Raw genomic sequence first — 19,600 nt, 5'->3', positions numbered from 1 at the left:
CATTCATATCTGTGCATAGATCGCCGCCTAGTGTTGGGTCCGGATGATTGCACATTGTTGTCCTGGAAGAGTCTTCGAAGTATTACGAGATAGGTGGCTCCTCCCCTGGGCATCCTCTCCATCCTTAGATTGTTTTTCGCCATTGTGGCAGTGATGGAGTAGATACAGTAAGTGATGACCATGCTATACAGTAATTCTGAGTGCTGCAGCCGCTACAGGCGCCGGGGAGGAGGGTGGGCGATATGAATGTCAGCAGCCCTACATGCCAAGAACAGATGCATACTGGTAAGTAGCATATTCAGTTCGAGGCATGTGGGCTGCTGAATTCATATCTGTGCATAGATTATATAGCAGTCCCTCCATTAGCGGCGGCTGCCCGTGCCAGCTGCAGCAGTCTGAAAAAGTGTTTTGAGAACAGCCTGTCCCACAGCTGCCTGCTGTTTTGAGTGTACATCTACGCAGTAGTGTTTTGTAAATGTATGTATAGTGGACCATGTGGCTGCTCTACAGATTTCCTGTAAAGGAATGTTTCCTAGGAAAGCCATGGACGCCCCTAACTTTCATGTTGAGTGGGCTCGTGGGGAATCGTTAATGTGCGTTTAGCTTTTTGATAGCAAATTTGAATACATTTAACGATCCATCTGGCTATCCCTGCTTTGGAAATGGCGTTGCCCTTGTGTTGTGGGGAAAAGGCAACGAAAAGTTGTTTTGTTTTCCTGAAGTCCTTAGTTCTGTCTATATAGTACACGAGGGCCCTCTTTACATCTAGTGTATGGAGCATTCTCTCTGCGACATTTTGTGGACTCGGAAAGAAAACAGGCAGTTCAATAGTTTGGTTTATGTGGAACTGCGATATCACTTTGGGCATGAATTTGGGGTTGGTACGCAGTACAACTCTGTTTGCGTGAACTTGAATGGTTAGTGCCTGAAGTTCACTAACTCTTCTTAACGAAGTGATCGCCACTAAGAAAGCTACTTTCCAGGTGAGGAATTGAATCTCACATGAATGGAGAGGTTCAAAGGGTGGACCCATTAATCTGGTGAGGACCACATTGAGGTTCCACACTGGTGCCGGTGGGTGTCTTGGGGGAATTACTCGTTTGAGTCCCTCCAAGAAGGCTTTGATGGCAGGCACTCTGAATAAAGAGAGGTGCTGCCTGTTTTGAAGATAGGCTGCTATGGCAGTTAAATGGATACGTATGGAATTGTATGCCAGATTGCATCGGTATAAGTGTAAGAGGTAACAGATGATGTTTTGAATGGATGCGTCCAGCGGGTTAATGTCATTGTTATTGCAGTAAATGACAAACCTCTTCCATTTAGCCGCATAGCAAGCTCTGGTAGTGGGTCTTCTGGCCTCCTTGATGATGTCCATACATTCAGGTGGCAGGTTGAGGTAGCCAAACTCTAAGACTTCAGGAGCCAGATTGCCAGGTTCAGCTGTTGCGGATCTGGGTGCAGAATTTCGCCATGGTTCTGCGTTAAAAGTGCGGTTTGATCCGCAGCCTTTGATGCGGCACCACGGAAAGTTCTAGAAAGGTGGTGTACCACGGTTGGCGTGCCCATGTGGGAGCAACTAGGATGAGTGTTAGTGAGTGTTGTCGCAGTTTGCGTGCCACTAGCGGTATCAATGGCGCTGGGGGAAAAGCGTACGCAAATCTGCTGGACCAGTTCATCCATATCGCATTGCCCTGTGACTGCGGATGTGGGAACCTGGCGGCAAAGCTTTGGCATTTTGCGTTTTCGTTTGTGGCGAATAGGTCTATCTCTGGATGACCCCACTGTTGGAAGTACGGTTGGAGTACTGACGGATGTAGCTCCCACTCGTGCATCTGGTGGCTGTGTCTGCTGAGCAGATCCGCCATCTGGTTGTCCTTGCCGGGGAGGTGTTCTGCCATGAGGAATATGTTCCTCTGAATGGCCCACTTCCACATGCTCTGAGCCAGATGAGACAACTGTGGAGAGTGCGTTCCTCCCTGCTTCTGTATGTAGTACATGGCAGTCATGTTGTCCATCCGGATCAACACGACTTTGTTGCACAAGTGTACCTTGAATGCCTTCATGGCTAGGAAGATTGCCATCAGTTCCAGAACGTTGATGTGCATCCTCTTTTGCTGAGTCGTCCATAGTCCCTGCACTGTGTAATGGAGTACATGAGCTCCCCAAACCTGGAGAGAGGCGTCCGCTGTCAGTATTATTTGTGGAACGGGCTCTTGGAACGGTCGGCCCTTGCAAAGGTTTTGTGGATTCCACCAATGCAGAGAGTTGTATGCCCGACCGCTCACCAACACTAGGTCTTTTAATTGTCCGTGAGCCTGATTCCATTGACGAGCCAAGCACTCCTGAAACGGGCGCATATGTAGACTCGCGTGCGGGACTATGAAAATGCAGGAGGCCATCATACCTATCAACTGCATGAACACTCGCGCAGGAAGGGAGTGTTGAGGTTTGAACTTTGAGATCTGCACTTGCATGCTGTTGATCCTCACTAAATTTGGCTGAGCTGTGGCTGCCAGAGTGTTTATGGTCGCGCCCAGGTACTGTCGTACGTGTGCGGGTTGGAGATGTGATTTTGGGTAATTTAGTGAGAATCCGAGACTGTGAAGAAGGTGAATGGTGAGGGACATGTGGCTGGCACATTGCTGGGCTGACTTTGCTTGAACAAGCCAGTCGTCCAGGTAAGGGAAGACGTGAATGTGTTGTCTCCGTAGATGTGCAGCCACTGTTGCTAGGCACTTGGTAAAGACCCTGGGTGCTGTTGTTACTCCGAAGGGGAGAACTTTGAACTGATAGTGAATCCCCTGAATAGTGAACCTGAGATATTTCCTGTGTGATGGGTGTATGGGTATGTGGAAATACGCATCTTTTAAGTCCAGTGTGGCTAGGAAGTCTCCCTGACTGAGTAGCGGCAGAACCTGTTGTAGGGTGAGCATATGGAAATGCTCTGAGAGAATGTAGTGGTTGAGGGGTCTCAGGTCTAGTATAGGTCTGAGCAAACCGTCCTTTTTTGGGATTAAGAAGTAAAGAGAGTACACCCCTGTCCCCTGTTGGTTGACGGGCACGACCTCTATTGCACCTTTTTGCAGCATACTTAGCACTTCCTGCTGCAATAATGCCAAGTGCTCTACGGACATAGGACGGTGCTTTGGTGGTATGTTGGGTGGAGTGGACGTTAATTCGAGACAGTAACCGTGCTGGATAATGTCCCTGACCCACCTGTCTTTGGTGATGTTTTTCCAGACTGACAGGAACTGTTGGAGTCTCCCCCCGACAGGTGTTATGTGGTCGGGGGGCAGGGAGAGGGCGTCACTGTTTGTTTTTGGGGGAGGACCTGGTGTTGCCGTACCCACGTCCTCTGCCTTTGGTGCTGGGTCCACGATATCCACCTCTGGTGGTTTTATCATAGTTACTTTGTGTGCCCCCTTTATTGTAGTGCTGCTGTGACCCCTGACCTCTAGCTGCTCCTCTATTCCCGGGGCGACGAAAGGAGCCACTACGAAACTGCTGCGTCTGCAGAGCCCCCATTGATTTCGCAGTGTCAGTGTCTTTATTAATTCTTTCGAGGGTACTGTCAACTTCAGGGCCAAATAAAAAGTCTGGGTTGACTGGTTGATTTAAGATATTGTTCTGAATCTCAGGCTTGAAGCCAGAGATTCTCAACCATGCGTGCCTCCTCAACATGACGCTTGTGTTGATTGCCCTCGCCGCAGTGTCGGCTGCATCCAGTGCGCATTTGATGGATGCATTGGTAAGGAGTTGTCCCTCTCTGATAAGGAGCTCCGCTGCCTCTTTATATTCATCTGGCAAATGTTGTAGCAGTGATTCTAGTGTGTCGTAGTGGGACCTATCATAACGGGCCAGGAGTGCCTGTGTGTTAGCAATGCGCCAGATGTTTGCCGCTTGCGCTGCAATCCGTTTGCTTGATGTCTCCAGCACTTTGGACTCCTTGTCTGGGGGAGGAGCATCACCCGTTGTTTGTGAGTGGGCTCTTTTGCGAGCATTACAAACAACCATGGAGTCTAAAGGTAACTGACCCCTAATGTACATAGGGTCTCCGGGTGTAGGCTTGTATTTCTTTTCGATTCTGGGGTTTAGCACCCGTGCCCTGGTTGTTTCCTTAAAAATGTCTTTTGCAGGTTTTAGAACTCCTTTTAACATTGGCAGAGTTCTGACAGTTTTTTCAGAGGAGGCGAAAGTGTCCACTAAGAAGTCTTCTTCTACAGTGTAAGAATGGAGTTCCACTCCATGATTGGCAGCAGCCCGTTCTATAAGGGCATTAAAGGCAGCAGTGTCCTCTGTGGGAGATGTCTTTATATTATAAAGCTGCGTGTCAGGGGTATCTGGTGCGGTACCCTGGTCGGTGAGGTCATCCCATGCCTGATCTGGGTCTTGGAAGTGATCATCAGGATCGATATCCCCAGGGAAGGTGGTATCATCCCCTACATAGTCCTCTCCTGCGTCTGCCTCTGAATGCGTAGGAGAAAAGGACGGTGGATCCTGATGGAAGGGTTGAAGGCGTTCATGAAGCACCGGTTCTGATCCTGCCGGCAATTTGTGTTTGAGAGGAATTTTGTAGGAGTCCAATCCCCTCTCTGGCGTGATTTTCCGCTTGCGGAGCATCAACCTACCAGTGTCGGCGTCGATAAAGTGTGCCTGTGAAGGCTCGATATCCATTTGTCCAGTGGATGGGGACTGTGTTTGGCGGACACGTGTCCGAATCTCGAACAGTTTCAGCGCCGCGGGTGGCGGCAACCCAAACGTGATGTTCGCCGGCGCCGAGTGTGACTTTGCGGCCTTGTGCGTGTCGGGACCCGACATAGAGTGGAGGGTTGCCCGGTCTCTGATGCGTTGCAACGATGCTGAGACCTGTTGCACGGTGAACGCAGATGGCGCCTTGGAACCGATTGGCACCTTGGAGGTAGGCATCGAAGCGGCATCCGACTTCTTTGCAGTCTTCGGGTCGTCGATCCGAAGGGAGGTATGGATGCTCATCGGAGTCGATGACTTGGCAGGCGCCGCCGTCTTCGACGTCGACGCAGACGGGTTGGCCACTTTAACTTTGGTGGTTTGGGCCGTAATCGTCCGTGCCAGAGGCCGAGGTGCCGTGTGGGGACCGAGGGCCTTCTTCGTCGGCTCGGCGCCCGGATCCGCTGCGGTGAGCTCGGCACCGAAATCTCTTTTGGCGCGGTCGGAGCCGAGGACCTTTGCCGGCGTCGAAGGAGTGGAGGGCTTCGAGGCCTTCGAGCCGATCGCAACCATTTTCACTTTCTGTTTCGATGGAACCGGTGCGATGGACGGTTTCGGTTTCGCTGAAGGGAATCCAGCCGTCTTTGATAATAATGGCTCCTGTGAAATGATCGAGGCCGGGCCTGGAGGCGGGGCCGAAGAACCGTGAGATCGATCTTGGGTAAGGCCCGTAGGCGATCCCTCGACCTGAGCCTTATGACGACTTATTTTTTCGGCCTCCGTATCGACGGGTTGGCCTAGCTCTTCGCTGGAGCTATCTTCCTCGGCCCCAAGGGCCTCATCGTAGTCTCCTACCTCTTCGACGACTTCTTCTCTCTGAAAGATCACCTCATCGTCGTCTTCCGATCTTGAGTCGTGTTCTGAAGCGGGGCTGGAGTCTACGTCTTCTACGCTCTCGGCGTCTTCGTCCTCGGTGCTAAAGATGTTGGCCGGGGCAGGCGCCGATTGCTGCGCCTCTAACCTCGCTGCCCGTCGATTCCGGAGAGTCTTCTTCGAGCGGAACCGTGCGCAGGCCATACATTTGGACTCATCGTGATCCGGTGAGAGACATTTGTTGCATACCGGGTGGACGTCGATGAGTGGGTATTTCGCGTGGCATAAAGGACATCTCTTGAAGGGAGTCCTCGATTCCATCGTCGATCGAAGTTCGATGTTCGGACCAAGCGGATCCGAAAAGCTTGAAGAAGGTGCTAAAGCACTAAGAAACTGATCGATACCGAACGTGGAACAGTACCGACGAGAACTAAAGGCCTTTTGGCCTTAAACTAAATTTTCCTAACTTGAGCTAAGATAAGCACATCCGAACCCAATGGCGGAAAAAAACAATCTAAGGATGGAGAGGATGCCCATGCGCACTGTAGTCCAGGGGAGGAGCCACCTATCTCGTAATAATTCGAAGACTCTTCCAGGACAACAATGTGCAATCATCCGGACCCAACACTAGGCGGCGATCTATGCACAGATATGAATTCAGCAGCCCACATGCCTCGAACAGAGTCTTATTAGGAAAGGGGCGTCACATGAAATCATTGTGAAGCGCAGAGTACTGAGGAGAGGCAGTCAGGTAATGGTGCTCCATAGCATGTTCGAAAGGCAGTGGTACTGCACAGGAGTGGCAGAGAGGGGCAGTGGTAATTCATATGAGGTTCAGGAGAGGAGCAGTGGGATGTCACAGGAAGTTACGGAGATGGGCAGGGGTATTTCATAGGAGGTTTCTGAGAGGGGCAGAAGGGCAGTGGTGCTGCACAGGACTGGAATAGAAGGGAAGTGGTATTTCACAGGAGGTTCCAGTGTGGGGCAGTTGCTATTTCACAGAAGGTCCAGAAGAGGGGCAATGATATTTCATAGGAGGTTCCGGAGACGGGCAGTGATATTTCATTGGAGGTTCTGGAGAGGGCCAGTGGTATTTCATAGGAGGTTCCAGTGTGGGGCAGTGGTATTTCCTCGGAGTTGCCAGAGACGGGCAGAGGTATTTCCTTGGAGGTACCTGAGAGAGGCAGTGGTATTTCATAGGAGGTTCAGGAGAGGGGCAGTGGTATTTCATAAGAGGTTCAGGAGAGGGGCAGTGGTATTTCATAGGTGGTTCCAGAAAGGGGCAGTAGTATAGGAGAGTCAGAAGAGGGGCAGTGGTATTTTCATACAAGATAAATGAGAGGGGCAGTGGTGTTTTATAGGAGGTTCCAGAGAGGGGAAGTGTTTTGTTTTATAGGAGGTTCCAGAGAGGGGCAGTGGAATTTCCTACGAGATTCTGGAGAGGGGCAGTGGAATTTCATAGGAGATTCCAGAGAGGGACAATGGAATTTCATAGGAGATTCCAGAGAGGGACAGTGGTATTTCATAGGAGATTCCAAACACGGACAGTGGTATTTCATAGGAGATTCTGGAGAGGGGCAGTAGTATTTCACAGGAGATTCCGGAGAGGAACAGTAGTATTTCATAGGAGATTCCAGAGAGGGGCAGTGGCATTTCCTAAGATGTTCCAAAGAGAGGTAGTGGTATTCCATAGGAGGTTTCAAGTGGGACAGAGGTATTCTGCAGGAGGACTTCGAGAGGGTCTTCTGTATGTCATAAAAGGATCTAAAAAGAGGCAGTAGTATTTATTGGGAAGGTTCATTTAGATTCAGTGGCATTATATGGAAAGTTCCAGTGACAGGCAGTCGTATTTCAAATCAGGAAGGTCATCGAAAGGCAATGAAAGTTGTAAGTCCAAGCAGTGAAATATGACCATATATAGAAAGTGCTCCTGCCTGAAAAATAAGCAGCATTTAGAGACTTGTTTTCTGTAAAAAGTATGATCTGTGTTTATACGGATATGTTCACAGGGCCATTGAAGGGGCACTGATTAGGACATCCTACTGGGCTGGACACCACAGTCAATAGGGTACTCGCTAAATGCCACATGATCAGAGATGCTCATGCCAACCACAGGGATGTCCTCTACAATTTAGTGGTAAGTTTGAGAAGTCTCATAATCTTTCTTATTTTCTCACAGAAAGAAATTTCTAAAGATGTGGAGGATTCCGTTCGCAAAATATTTGAACCGATGGCTGGAGAGGTGAGTTGGTTGCTATTTCTTACACCTCGACTGAGGCTTGAGGGGGAGGGCACCTTGTTTTTCTTGTTGGCATACTCATATTCTCGATGTGGGTGCTTGGTTGCTTTTCAGTAGAGGCACAGTACAAAAGTTAGGAGGAAGAGATTTCACTGCAAACAATGTCTTCTGAAACAGTCCACAATGAAACCTTTACACCCACGGGAAAGACTTTTCTCCTGATATATTTACGGGACTCTCCCATCAGCCAACTGAAAAGTGGACATTTCCAGCTATGCCTTGTAGGGAAACTAGAAAGTATCTTATGCCAGTGCATGTCTGCTGTATCTATGGGATGACCAGCCTATCAATGTGAGTAGTCAAAAGCCAGGAGATGACGTTCTACCTCTGCAGTCTACGTCACAAAGTACCCATGATAGGCACATCTCCTAGACAGAGATGCAGCGTGGGAATGTTGGATGTTGTTTCTAGTGCTTTCATGGTTATCGGTTATAATGACTCATTGCTGCCATTAATGGCTAGTGGGTATATTGCCATAGTGCCCTACCCCTCCTGCTGGCAGGGTACTTCCCCTGTACATCACGTCACCTGACATTGCATCGTTAGATGCTACTTGTAACACATAGCTTAAATATAAGCATAACTTAGACAAGCATTTGCAATGTAATAGATCTCACATTTGGGAGAGTTAGAGCTATTGGCATTGTAAACAAGAATGTTTGTTAACCACATGTTTTGCTTTGGAGTGTAGTGGATGTGTGTGGAGTGGAATTATGTGGGTTGGATTGGAATTGTGCGGGTGGAATTGTGTGATGTGGAGTGTATTTATGTAGAGAAATGATGTGGCATGGTGAATAGATAGGGGTACGAGATGCATAGAATAGATAGGAAGATAGAGAGGGTAATGTAGTTTGTGCAGGAAGTGGTGAATGAACTCCAGGCAGATGAGCAGAAAGAGTGTGTAAGAAAGAAAGAAAGAAAGAAAGAAAGAAAGAAAGAAGGGGAGAGCAGGTCACAAACATATAAAGAGGGAGAATCTGAGTTTGAAAGACACCCAAAGAAGAGCAGGAGAGCATAGGTTTGAAGCACAGAAACCTTAAAATGGCATGGGAAAGAAACTGTACTTAGTATGCATGAGCAGGCTGTATAGAGAGGAGATGGGGAGCGTGAGGGAGGTATGAGAGTAGGCAGTGGAATTGCGAGATGAGAGGGGGTAGGGGCAGTGTGAGGGAGAGATGAGAGGGGCAGTGGGTGTGTGGGGGAGAGTTGACAGGGTTGGTGGAAGTGCAAGGGAGAGATGTGTTGGATTGGAATTGTTTGTTGTGGACTTGTGTGGCGTTTTATTATGTGGTGTAGTATAAAGTTGTGTAGTGGGAATTTGTGGTATGTCAGTGACATACCGTTGGGTGTTGTTTCTTAGAATCACTACTCATCAATGCTCAAAATGGCAACCATGTGTTTGCTACTGCTACTTATTATATACTTTCACTTATACTCAAATTCCTTCATTGATCAGTGAAGGACTGTATAGGGTTCTTCTTCGCTCAGTTCATGAATGCATTTCTACTTACTTTTTTGGGATGTCTAAAAAGCTGGGCTAAGTGAGGTCACCAGACTAGTATGGCTACTATATAAGCATTGAGCTCTTACTTTGGTTCTGATTGTGTCAACATTGGTCTTTCAAGCAACCTAGGCATCTCATACTACAAACTCCTGAAGGTATACGCCCGTCGTCGTTACCAAATTTATAATTCCAACTCTTTACTGTCCTTTGGCATCTGCCTCCTCACTCATCACCACCTTTATTTTACAAGCATTAGATGTTCATATGCAGTGGTGTATATAAAGTGTATAATGGTTTCTTACAAAGATATTCTGACAACCACAGAAAGAAGAATAAAACTTCAAAACAAATTAACAATAGTATGACAAGTCCTGTGCACACGCATATAAGTAATTACAACATTAAGGTGATCATTGTTTACAAACGATGACAAAGTGTTCTTTCCTCAAGTGTAGATTTAATGGTGTATAGCTTCACAGGCCAGCCAACACATGTTTCGTCATTGGGTGTATAACCCTAGACTTCTTCAGGGCTCAAGTAGAATATGGTAAGTCTTCGGACCCTCAAACTGGTGATAATTCCGACCCAGCGGGTCCTAACAGTCACTTCGATGTGCAAGTTTTCTTCTTTTAGGTTTTCTTTTTGTCAAAGTTCTTTTTATTAAGCATCAAGAAAAAGTCGCAATATCAGTAAAACTACAGTAGGGCACGCAGGCCTCAGGGTTGCAAAACATTCAGCTATTTAGGTCTCAGATTCGTATATCCCCAGGGCATAGCAAAAACCCCTAGCATGGCATATGATGCTAAGTTTCTAAATAACAAACCCCTGAGGAAGGTCTTCAGGCGAGGACCTACCCTCCAAACAACCCTCACCCACCCGGCCCCCATAAAACATACCCCTTCCCGTCCCGGTGGTGGTGGTAGTCAGTACAAACATGGTGGGCATAAGCGCTGCCGTGGGGTAGAGTAAGCAGTGTGGGGCCCCCTCCAGTCATACTTTGAGGGTCACTCTACTACCGGTTGGACCGAAGTCTTTTTAGACTTGAAACAGGTGCATAGCCCGTACGGAGGGTGGACAGACTGCAGAGTGCAACCCTCAGGATAAGAAGGCAACCAAGGGGCCCCACTTGTGTTCAAAGCCCTTATAGTTATCCCTAAAGATGTCGGCCAGACATTCCATGGAAAGGATCCTCCACAAACGTGCGTGCCACATCGAAATCGCTGGTGTATCTTTCTTTTTCCATGCTGCTGCTATGGTGAGATTCGCCGCCCCCAAGCATGTCCACATGATGGCCTTATCAGCTTTTGTTTGGTGCTCGAATGCTGGGTCCCTGATACCCAGAAGTGCACTGTCTATGGTGGTAGGAATGGGATCCCCAGCATGTCTTTAAGATGGGAGAGAATTTCCTCCCAGAAGGGGCGCACCCTCGGACAGTCCCACCAAATGTAGCGAAAGCCCACATCCCCGCCAACAGAGGTCAGCGGTATCAGGGAAGATTTGTCTTAGCTTAGTGGATAGAGATTCCAGTCGTGTAACGTCTTGTAGTGGGCTTCCGATAGGGCCATTGACTTATTGTGCTTGGTAATGTCTCCCCAAATGTGTTTCCATTCTTCCTCGGTTACGTCTCTGCCCAGGACCTGTTCCCAGAAAGTCATGTAGCTTGCATCTTGGTCAGTAGCATGTTGTAGAGTGAGGAAATTACGCCACTCATGATACCTGCCTTGTGGATAACCAAGCGCTCCATGGGTGTTAGTTCTCTAGTGGCTGCCTCTCTAATGTGTGGGAGTGTAGCCCAGTGTTTAAGCTGGAGGTAGTGGTAGTGTTCACTTTGAGGGACCATAAATTCTCTCTTGCAACTCTCAAATGTTAGTACATCATGGTTTTGGAACAAATCTGAGAGTTTTAGGCAACCTCCTTCTCTCCAGCAATCGAATGGCCCCTCACGGAGCGCTGGGGGGAACGCCGGGTTAAAATGGATTGGAGTATAGGGGGAAGGGAATGAAGTCTAACCCTCCCTCCCTGTGAGTCGGTCCCAAATTGGTCAAGGTAGTGCGTGTGGGGGTGCTAATGTAAGCGTTTGCGGGCCAGTCCCCTTTAGGCTTCCAAAGGACATCCCAAATAGATCTACCTATAACCGAGTGGTCCATGTGCAACAAATGCTTATCGGATTCCCTCACGAACCACTCAGTCACCACTCTTAGCTGTGAGGCCTGATAATATAATGCGAAATCTGGCAAAGCCAAACCCCCCTTGTTTCGTTGTCGTCTGAGCACATGGTAAGGCAGACGTGCCCTCCTCCCTTGCCATATCAATTTAGTGATCAATGTACGTAGATGCGGCAGTAGATTTCGGTCAAGTTCGATGGGCAGGGCTTGGAACAAATAAAGAAATTTTGGCAGAACTGACATTTTGACCTTGTTAATTCGTCCTCGCCATGAGATGAAGAGGGGAGTCCATCTCTTAAAGTCTTGTTGAAGTTGCTCTGCTAAAGGTGGGTAGTTGGCGTTGTAAAGGTCGCAAATCCGAGCCGTAAGGTGGACCCCCAAATAAAGAATGTAGAGGCGTCTGGTTCCTCAATGTATTTGCCTCGGCCGCACAAAGGGTGAAATTAAGTATTGACGATTTGGACAAATTGACCTTAAAGCCCGCCACCTGTTCAAATTGTTTAAATTCTCCTTGTACTGCCCGTAACGAAGAAGTAGGGTCCGTAAGTGTGAGCAAGATGTCATCAGCAAAGAGAGATCCCTTATGCTATATGCCACTAAACTGAATGCCTCAAATCTCATCATTTGATCTGAATTTTGCTGATAGTGATTCGATACTGAGGGCAAATAAAAGGGGAGATAGTGGACACCCCTGCTGGGTGCTCCTGCTCAGAGCAAAGGGAAGGGAAGGACATCCGTTGACTGTGGCCCTTGAGTTTGGGAGGTGATAGTTGGCCTTGACCATATTAAGGAATGCGTCTCCAAAACCAAACTTCCGCAACGCTAAAAATAGAAATGACCAATCCACCCTGTCGAAAGCCTTCTCCGCATCTAGGCCCACCAGTATTGTAGGTATCCTAAATTTGGATACCTTATCAATCAAATGAATGGTGCGTCTGGTATTGTCATGTGTTTGCCTGCCTTTTATGAAACCTGATTGTTCAGGGTGGATTAAATCGGGCATCAGGATTTCCAGTCTAGTGGCAAGGATCGCAGAATAGAGCTTTGCGTCGAGATTAAGGAGAACTATAGGTCTATATAAACCACAGAGTTGGGGGTCCTTTCCAGGTTTAGGAATCACCGTTACCACAGCTTCAGCCATAGAGCTAGATACTCGGGCGTCTAACGCTATTGCCTGGAATAATGCAGTGACATGAGGGACTAGCTCAGAGGCATAGCATTTAAAGAAGTGTGCCGTAATTCCGTCGGGTCCAGGGGCTTTATGTAACTTAAGCCTAGCGATAGCTTCCTGTACCCCTTCTTGGGTGATAGGAGAGTCCAGCGAGTCAGCTGTTGTAGGGGGGACTTGCGGGAGCGCTACAGAGTCTAGATATTGTTGTTGTAAGATCGTATCGGGGTAGTGCCTTGGTATAGCTACCTATAGAGTCACCAAAAATATTAGCTTTAGTGGTATCAGTGTGTGTGAGTTATCCCCGTTGGTCTAAGATGCCCCAATGAATTCACGTTCCCTCTTTACCCTAAGGTGGCGCGCCAAATGGGAACCCACCTTATCACCCTGTGCATAGGATGTTTGACGAAGCCTCAAAAGCATGTATTCCGCTCGATTAGTGTAAATGGAGCGTAGTTTGCCCCGGAGTGCGGTGCGGCGTCTCTGCAGCGCACGTGTAGGTGTGGCTTTGTGTGCCTGTTCAGCAACTTCTAATTCCTGTTCAAGTGCTACGCGTTCTCTCGCCCTTTTTTTGTTTAGGGTCGCATTGAGTTGGATGCATTTTCCCCATAGCACCACCTTGAAGGTGTCCAAGTTGTTCTGTGAGGAAGTGTCATGTGGAAGATTATGTGTAAAATAATCCGTGATGGAGGCTCTTATTTCCTCCCGAGTGACCCTATCCCATGTAAGAGCCGGCGGAAAGTACCATCTGGGAGGTCCAGATTTGGGACCATTCCAGGCCAAACTAATGGTGATCAAGCTGTGGTCCGAGATAGAGATCGGCAACATTTGTGCCGCCTGAAGCGACCCCATCAAGGATTGGCTGATGAAATTATAGTCAATCCTGGAGTATGTCTGATGGACATGGGAATAGTGTGTGTAGTCTTTGGTGGTAGGATGAAGAGATTGCCAGGCACCGCACAGGCCGAGAGTGAGTATTTGCTGTTTAATCCCTATGGGAAAGATGCTAGTTATTGCACGATTCGAGTGTGAGCTGTCTAGTGTCCCGTGCCAAATCAAGTAAAGTCACCCAGTAAAATCACGGGCCCCTCTGCAAATCCACCTAGTAAATCGAGGGCATTGTAAAGGAATGCGTACTGACCCGCGTTGGGAGCGTATAGTGAAATGAATGTGCAGAGTGTGCCTTTCAGCCTCCCCTTAACCATTAATAATCTCCCTTCTCGATCTGTTTTAGTGGCTTCGGGTTGAAACTTAGAAGTGCTATGAAAGAGAATCGCTACACCGTTGTGTTTAGTGGTTGCAGATGACGTGTAAATCAGGGGATACGCCCTGTGTCGTAGCCTAGTGACTTCAGATCTTTTGAGGTGTGTCTCCTGGAGAGCCACTACAGCAAACTTGCTGTCTGTGAGGTATTTCCATATTTTCTGACGTTTCTGGGGGGAGTTCAACCCCTTAACGTTCCAAGAAGCTACGGTAGTCATCTGAGTGCTTGACCCCACCCCAAGTGGACCAAGGCCCTCTTATGCGCGTGATTGTGACCCCTCTCATTGAGATTTGAACTACTCCACCCAAAAATGCAAAGCACCCAGTCTCCTCCCAAACTTGGCCTCTGAATTCAAAAAGGCCTAAAAGAAGAACTATTAAACCCCAGAAATCACCACCGGGGCCCCTCCCCCCAAAAACACAAACCCCCAGCATCTCCCAAAACTACAAGCTGGAGCACCAACAGGTCCACAGCTCGTATTTCTTCGGAAAAAAAGAGGAAGAATTGTGGGTAGCATGGGCACGGCCTGCACCCACCGATTGCCAATCAATAGTGTCTAGTGAGCATGTCAGTGATAAGCAAAAATAAAAACCTCAGTGTCCATAGTAGTCGGACATCGCTTCGGGTGGTCTCAACCCGTCAGCTCCCGGTGCCAGGATCCTGTCTTCATGGTACACTGCCGACTCCTGGGAGAGTGTCTAGATCCGGACTTTCAAAGGTTGAAACTGATATGTAGAGACGATTTCTCTAAGGTAGCCAGTTACATTTCAGTGGGATTTCGTGACCGTGTGCCAAGGCCTGGAGCCTCTCCTGGGCATATCTGCCTCCGCAGAGGAGCCCGTTGTGGAAGTCCCTTCTGGGAGAGGGAGGCCTAGGATGCGGAGGCCGTCGGAGAGGTCTGTCACATGATGTGGCTTGTTTCGGTACTCAAATGAAAGGCCAAACGGAAATGTCCATTGGTAGCGTATATTTTCATCTTGTAGCTTGGCGGTGATCGGTCTCAGCGATTGACGTCGGGCCAAGGTGGAGGGGGCTAGGTCTTGATACAGGGTGCACTTGTGGTCTTGAAAGGACACCTTCTTCTTTCTTGCTGCAGTCAGGATAGCCTCCTTTGTTTGAAAAGAATGGAATTTAACCAAGATATCTCTCGGCCTCTTGCGACCCCCACTTTGTAGCGTACCCACACAGTGGACCTGGTCCAGTTTGAGTTTCAGTTGTTGAGGGGCGAGGAGCTCCGCAAACAAGCCCATCACAAATGCCTCTAGATCGGGGCCCTCTGCCCCCTCTTCCAAATCCCGAATTCGTATATTCTCCTGCCGGGTTCTATTTTCCAGGTCTTCTGCTTTCAATATCACTTGCTGGAACTGGGCCTGGATTGCTTGTTGGGAGTCTTGCATTTTGGCGGTATTCGCTGTCAATCCTTGTGTCTGCTCCTCTACCTCCAACACTCTGGTGCCCACGGCATCCACGTCGTGGCGCAGTGTTGTCATTTTCACGGTGAGATCAGCTTTCAGTTGTTCCACGGAAGACCGCAGATCCTGTTTGATTTCCAGACAGAGCTCTGCCTTGAAGTCCCAAAGGGTGGCTACCAAATCCTCCCGTGTAAGCGTCATGGTTTGTGATTGAATGGTCTCCGCCGGCGGGGAATCTTTTTCAGGCGCTTTAAAGTACCGGGAAACTTTATTTGCGGTTTTCTTGGGAGGCATAAGGTCGCCCCCCAGCACGGCGTGCGATCCGGAAACCCAAAGTCGTGCCAACGAGTACGTGCTAGGAGCCAAGAGCTGATTGTGTGATCTCCCCACGTGATAATTTTGAGCCTCTACTGAGTGGAGGAGACTGGTCGGCATGTTGGAGTCAGGCAGGGAAATGCAGAGTCCAGATGGCAGTCTGGAAATGGTCACATCCCAAAGGAAATCCCTTAACTTGCTGTTGGGGGCTCCCCACTCCTTGTCGTCAGATACCCGCTCAAGGCCCAAGGATCAGGGTGAAATCCGTCGCTTGTCCCCTCTTCACTGCCATCTTAGGGTCAGGCGGCGTGCTCGCGGGTCTTTCTCCCCGGCCCTTCCATCACCAAGCAAAGTATTAGGGTAGAAAAAAAAAGAAAAACTAACCCGCACAAGATAAATGCGTGAAGCTGTCCCCGCCTTGCTCTTTACCACCTTTGGGAACGTTGTGGTTGCTCCGCGGTCGTTTCCGAGTTGCTAAGTTGGAGCCGAGGATGCTCCAGCCTTCTCTACCGTGCCACTGGAATCACTGGACCGGGCGCCCGCTTCAAGGATTCCTCCATGGGTCGGCCAAAATGGGAGACCGCAATCCCTGTCTGCGGCAAGGGGAATCGCCGCCGATGTCTATTCCCTTAGGGTGCGAAAGCCTGTAGATGCCCCATCTCGTCTCGCTATGCCATTTTGACACTGGCCTCCGGACTCCAGCGGGCCGACTCCGGAGGTAATTACTCGTCATTGCTCGTCCGCCTCACGTCCTCTAGGGTCCTGTCTATTCCTGGGATATCGTGGGCGTTAAATATGTAGAATAATGCTCTATAACTGCTGGTAATCATCATGTGGCAATCGTCAGGGGTCCGGAGCTGAAGCGGCTCATGTCCGCTCAGCCATCTTACTTAACCACGCCCCCCTTCTTTTAGGTTTTCAGTAAACGAGTCTGGCTTTGTGTGCCACAGTAATATTCCTCAAAGTAACATGTCTGTACGCCTCATTAAGGCAAGAAAAAGTAACGCGCCGCCATCCGCTGTAGCCAACTTAAGCGAGTACACCCAGTAGCTTCTCCCTCCGGCACACGTGCCGGGGTGAGCAGGGGTTATCTACGGTGTGTAACTCCCTTTCCCTGACTAAACTGGTGGTTTCTGCTTGGCTTAGGCGCTTGCCCTAGCCAACCAGAAATCCCATTTCTAACATTGGTTGTCAGCGGTGAGTTTAGGACTTGCATTTGCGCAATACCAAGGCGACAACTGGTTGCACTACAAACTCTACATTTAGATGATCACATGGTTGGGGATTTTTTCTCCTGATTATTGTTTTTCTCCTGAAAGTGTCATTTTTGAATTTTGTTTTTCTGCTCTTCTAAATTTTGATGACACCCCTAAAGTGTCAGTCATGTCTCACCTCGGTGATCCAGCAGTTATTAAGAGAGAAAGTGCATTTAATGTAAAGGAGTTGCGTACATATTCTGTGAAGGACTTAAAGAGGTCTGTCAGGATCTTGGGTGTGAAGTGCATAGGTCCGCCAGGCAGGGGGAGCAGCAGGAGGCCGTGTTGGCCTGTTGGACTTCCCAAACCGGGTGAGGGAGGAGTCTGGAAAAAGGACCCTGAGATCAGTGAGGTCTCTGAGAGGGAGGGTCCCCGACCAGCACCCCTAGAGGGCAGTGGCCCTAGAGAGTTTGAGCAGGAGGGAGAAAATGACAGGGCAGGGACGCCAGTAGGCAGTGAGGACCCCATATATAGGGAGTCCCCTGCTGGGTCCAGTGCCGGTGGGAGTGCCCCATCCCTTTTCCTGTCCCCGGAGGAGTGGGTGGATAGGAGGGAAGAAAGGGAGCACCAACTGTCGATGGAAAGGCTCAGGTTGGAGCTAGCGCAGCTGGGTGTGAAGGAGAAAAAGCTAGAGACTGAGAGGGTCTTAGAGCAGGAGAGGATGGCGGAGGCAGAGAGGACCTTCGCAAGGGAGAAACTAGATCTTGAGGAAAGGTTCCCTGAGTGTAGTTTCAGTGGTCTGGATTCACCAGTGAGGGTGGGGTCCAGTGGTGGCAGCAAAAGAGTGTACAGTGTGGAAGCATCCACTCCCAGAGCCCAGAGTATGGTACCTAGTTCCCAGGAAGATGGTGTCACACCTGAAGGGTATAGATTGAGGTTTAGAGGCAGTAGGAAACTGTTTCACCAGTCTTGGGGAGAGTTTGTGGATGAATGTTGTGATGCACTGGAAGGTTGGGTGATAGATAGCACGGTAAACGATTTTGAAGGACTGTTCAATCTGATCGTCAGAGAGCAACTATTCAGTTGTTGTTTTCCAGGCTTACACCAACACCTGTTGGAGTGTGGGTTCTCTGATCCCAGGGAGCTTGCACGGGAGGCAGACCTCTGGGTGAGTGCCAGAGGGTCTGACGGGGCATTGGGGAGTGACCCTAAGAGGAGTGGCTCTGGTATTTCCCAGCCCAGGGTGGTGGGAAAGGTTGTTAGTAGCCCAGATAGGTCCCGGTGTAGTGGCTCACGTCCTGTCTCCCCAGAGAAGGAGTGAGAGTGGGCTGTGTCCCAAGGTGCCCGAAACCCAGTCTCAGGGCCTGGAGGGTTCCCTCAGGGAACACCAAGTGGGAAGCGTAGGCTGTACCAGTAGACTATTCGTTGAGGGGGATCTCCTAGTGTCAGGAGAAGAAAACAAGTTACTTACCTGTAACTTTGGTTCCCCAGTATTGGTAACTTTCATAGATTCTCATGCTTTGTATCATTCTCCGTCGTCGGAATGGGAGCCTCGGTAAATAAAAACAAGCATTTGCAATGCAATAGGTCTCGCATCTGCGAGAGTTTGAGCTATTGGCATTGTAAATGACAATGCCTTTTATTTATGCGTTTGAAAACGTGAAAGCTGCGCGTAAACAAGCACTTTGTATTTATAGTCCTTGCTTATGAGAAGCAAGGCTGGTAATCTCTTTTACTACCAGCCTTGCTTCTCGTAAGCAAGGACTATACGTACAAAGTGCGTGTTTATGCACCGCTTTTAGGTTTTCAAAGCAAATGAATAAAAGGCATTGTCATTTACAATGCCAATAGCACAAACTGAAATGCGAGACCTATTGCATTGCAAATGCTTTTATTAAGTGCTTTATTCTTAGTGATCTGCCCCAATTACAAGTGCACTCGTTCTTGGGGACTAGTACTTATTTTTCAACATCGGGCTTTGACCTAGAGCACGAGAGAGAAAGTTGGAAAAGGAGTGAAGAAGGAGAAAGAGAAATTTTGGGAACCAACAAAACAGAAATAGTGAAGGGGGAGCCATGTTTTACAAATGATCCTGCCCAAAGGAATTCAAAACGACACAAGCACTTCACGCAATGCTTCCTGTAGTCATACCACACTCTATCGACCATTTCTACTTGGCCACACCAGTTGTAATAAACAGCAAGGACTCAGCCAGGCGCCCCTCGAAGGGGGGTTTCATACACTGTGTCAAATGGAGCCCTCTAAATAAATGTCCCGAGTGCAATCACACCAGGCACACTCAACACACAGCCCCAGGAAGACTAAATAAACCTCCTCAATGCAGGGACAGAGCACACTAAATGTCAGCATTATAATACAAGCATTTGCAATGCAATCGGTCTCGCCTTTGGGACCTTATATGTATTTAGCTATGCAGCACATTAGCCTGGGCCCTGTAACATCTACTGCTCTTTTACATGGAGGAAAAGTAAGCGGCCTCAAAAGAGCAAAGAGAGGGCATGCAGGAGTGCTTTGGAAGACACAGTCTAAGATTCAAAGTCATACCAGGTTTCTGTAAGACAGGCCCATGGAGGGTCCACAAATTACGAAATAGCAATTGTTAGGAAGGCGCAGTTAAGAATTGACACCAGGCCTGTGAAGGAATGTACGGAAGGCTTCTGGAGGGTGCAGTGAGGAACTTATGGGAGACCTATGTGA

General features: G+C 48.8%; 1 protein-coding gene across 2 annotated transcripts in view; it reads left to right on the top strand.

The window, feature by feature from the left end:
- The window catches only part of LOC146813822 (calpain-1 catalytic subunit-like), a 652,425-nt gene that overhangs the window by 393,377 nt on the left and 239,448 nt on the right, over positions 1 to 19,600 (top strand). For both annotated transcript variants that reach the window (XM_085610279.1, XM_085610278.1), the window contains one exon: positions 7,739 to 7,801. In XM_085610279.1, coding sequence (XP_085466405.1) covers positions 7,739 to 7,801 — 63 coding nt within the window. The remainder of the gene's footprint in view (positions 1 to 7,738; positions 7,802 to 19,600) is intronic.

The sequence above is a fragment of the Triturus cristatus genome, chromosome 6 (genome assembly GCF_964204655.1).
Source record: "Triturus cristatus chromosome 6, aTriCri1.1, whole genome shotgun sequence".
In the NCBI taxonomy this organism is placed as follows: Eukaryota; Metazoa; Chordata; class Amphibia; order Caudata; family Salamandridae; genus Triturus; species Triturus cristatus.
This window is presented reverse-complemented; position numbering and strand designations above follow the sequence as displayed.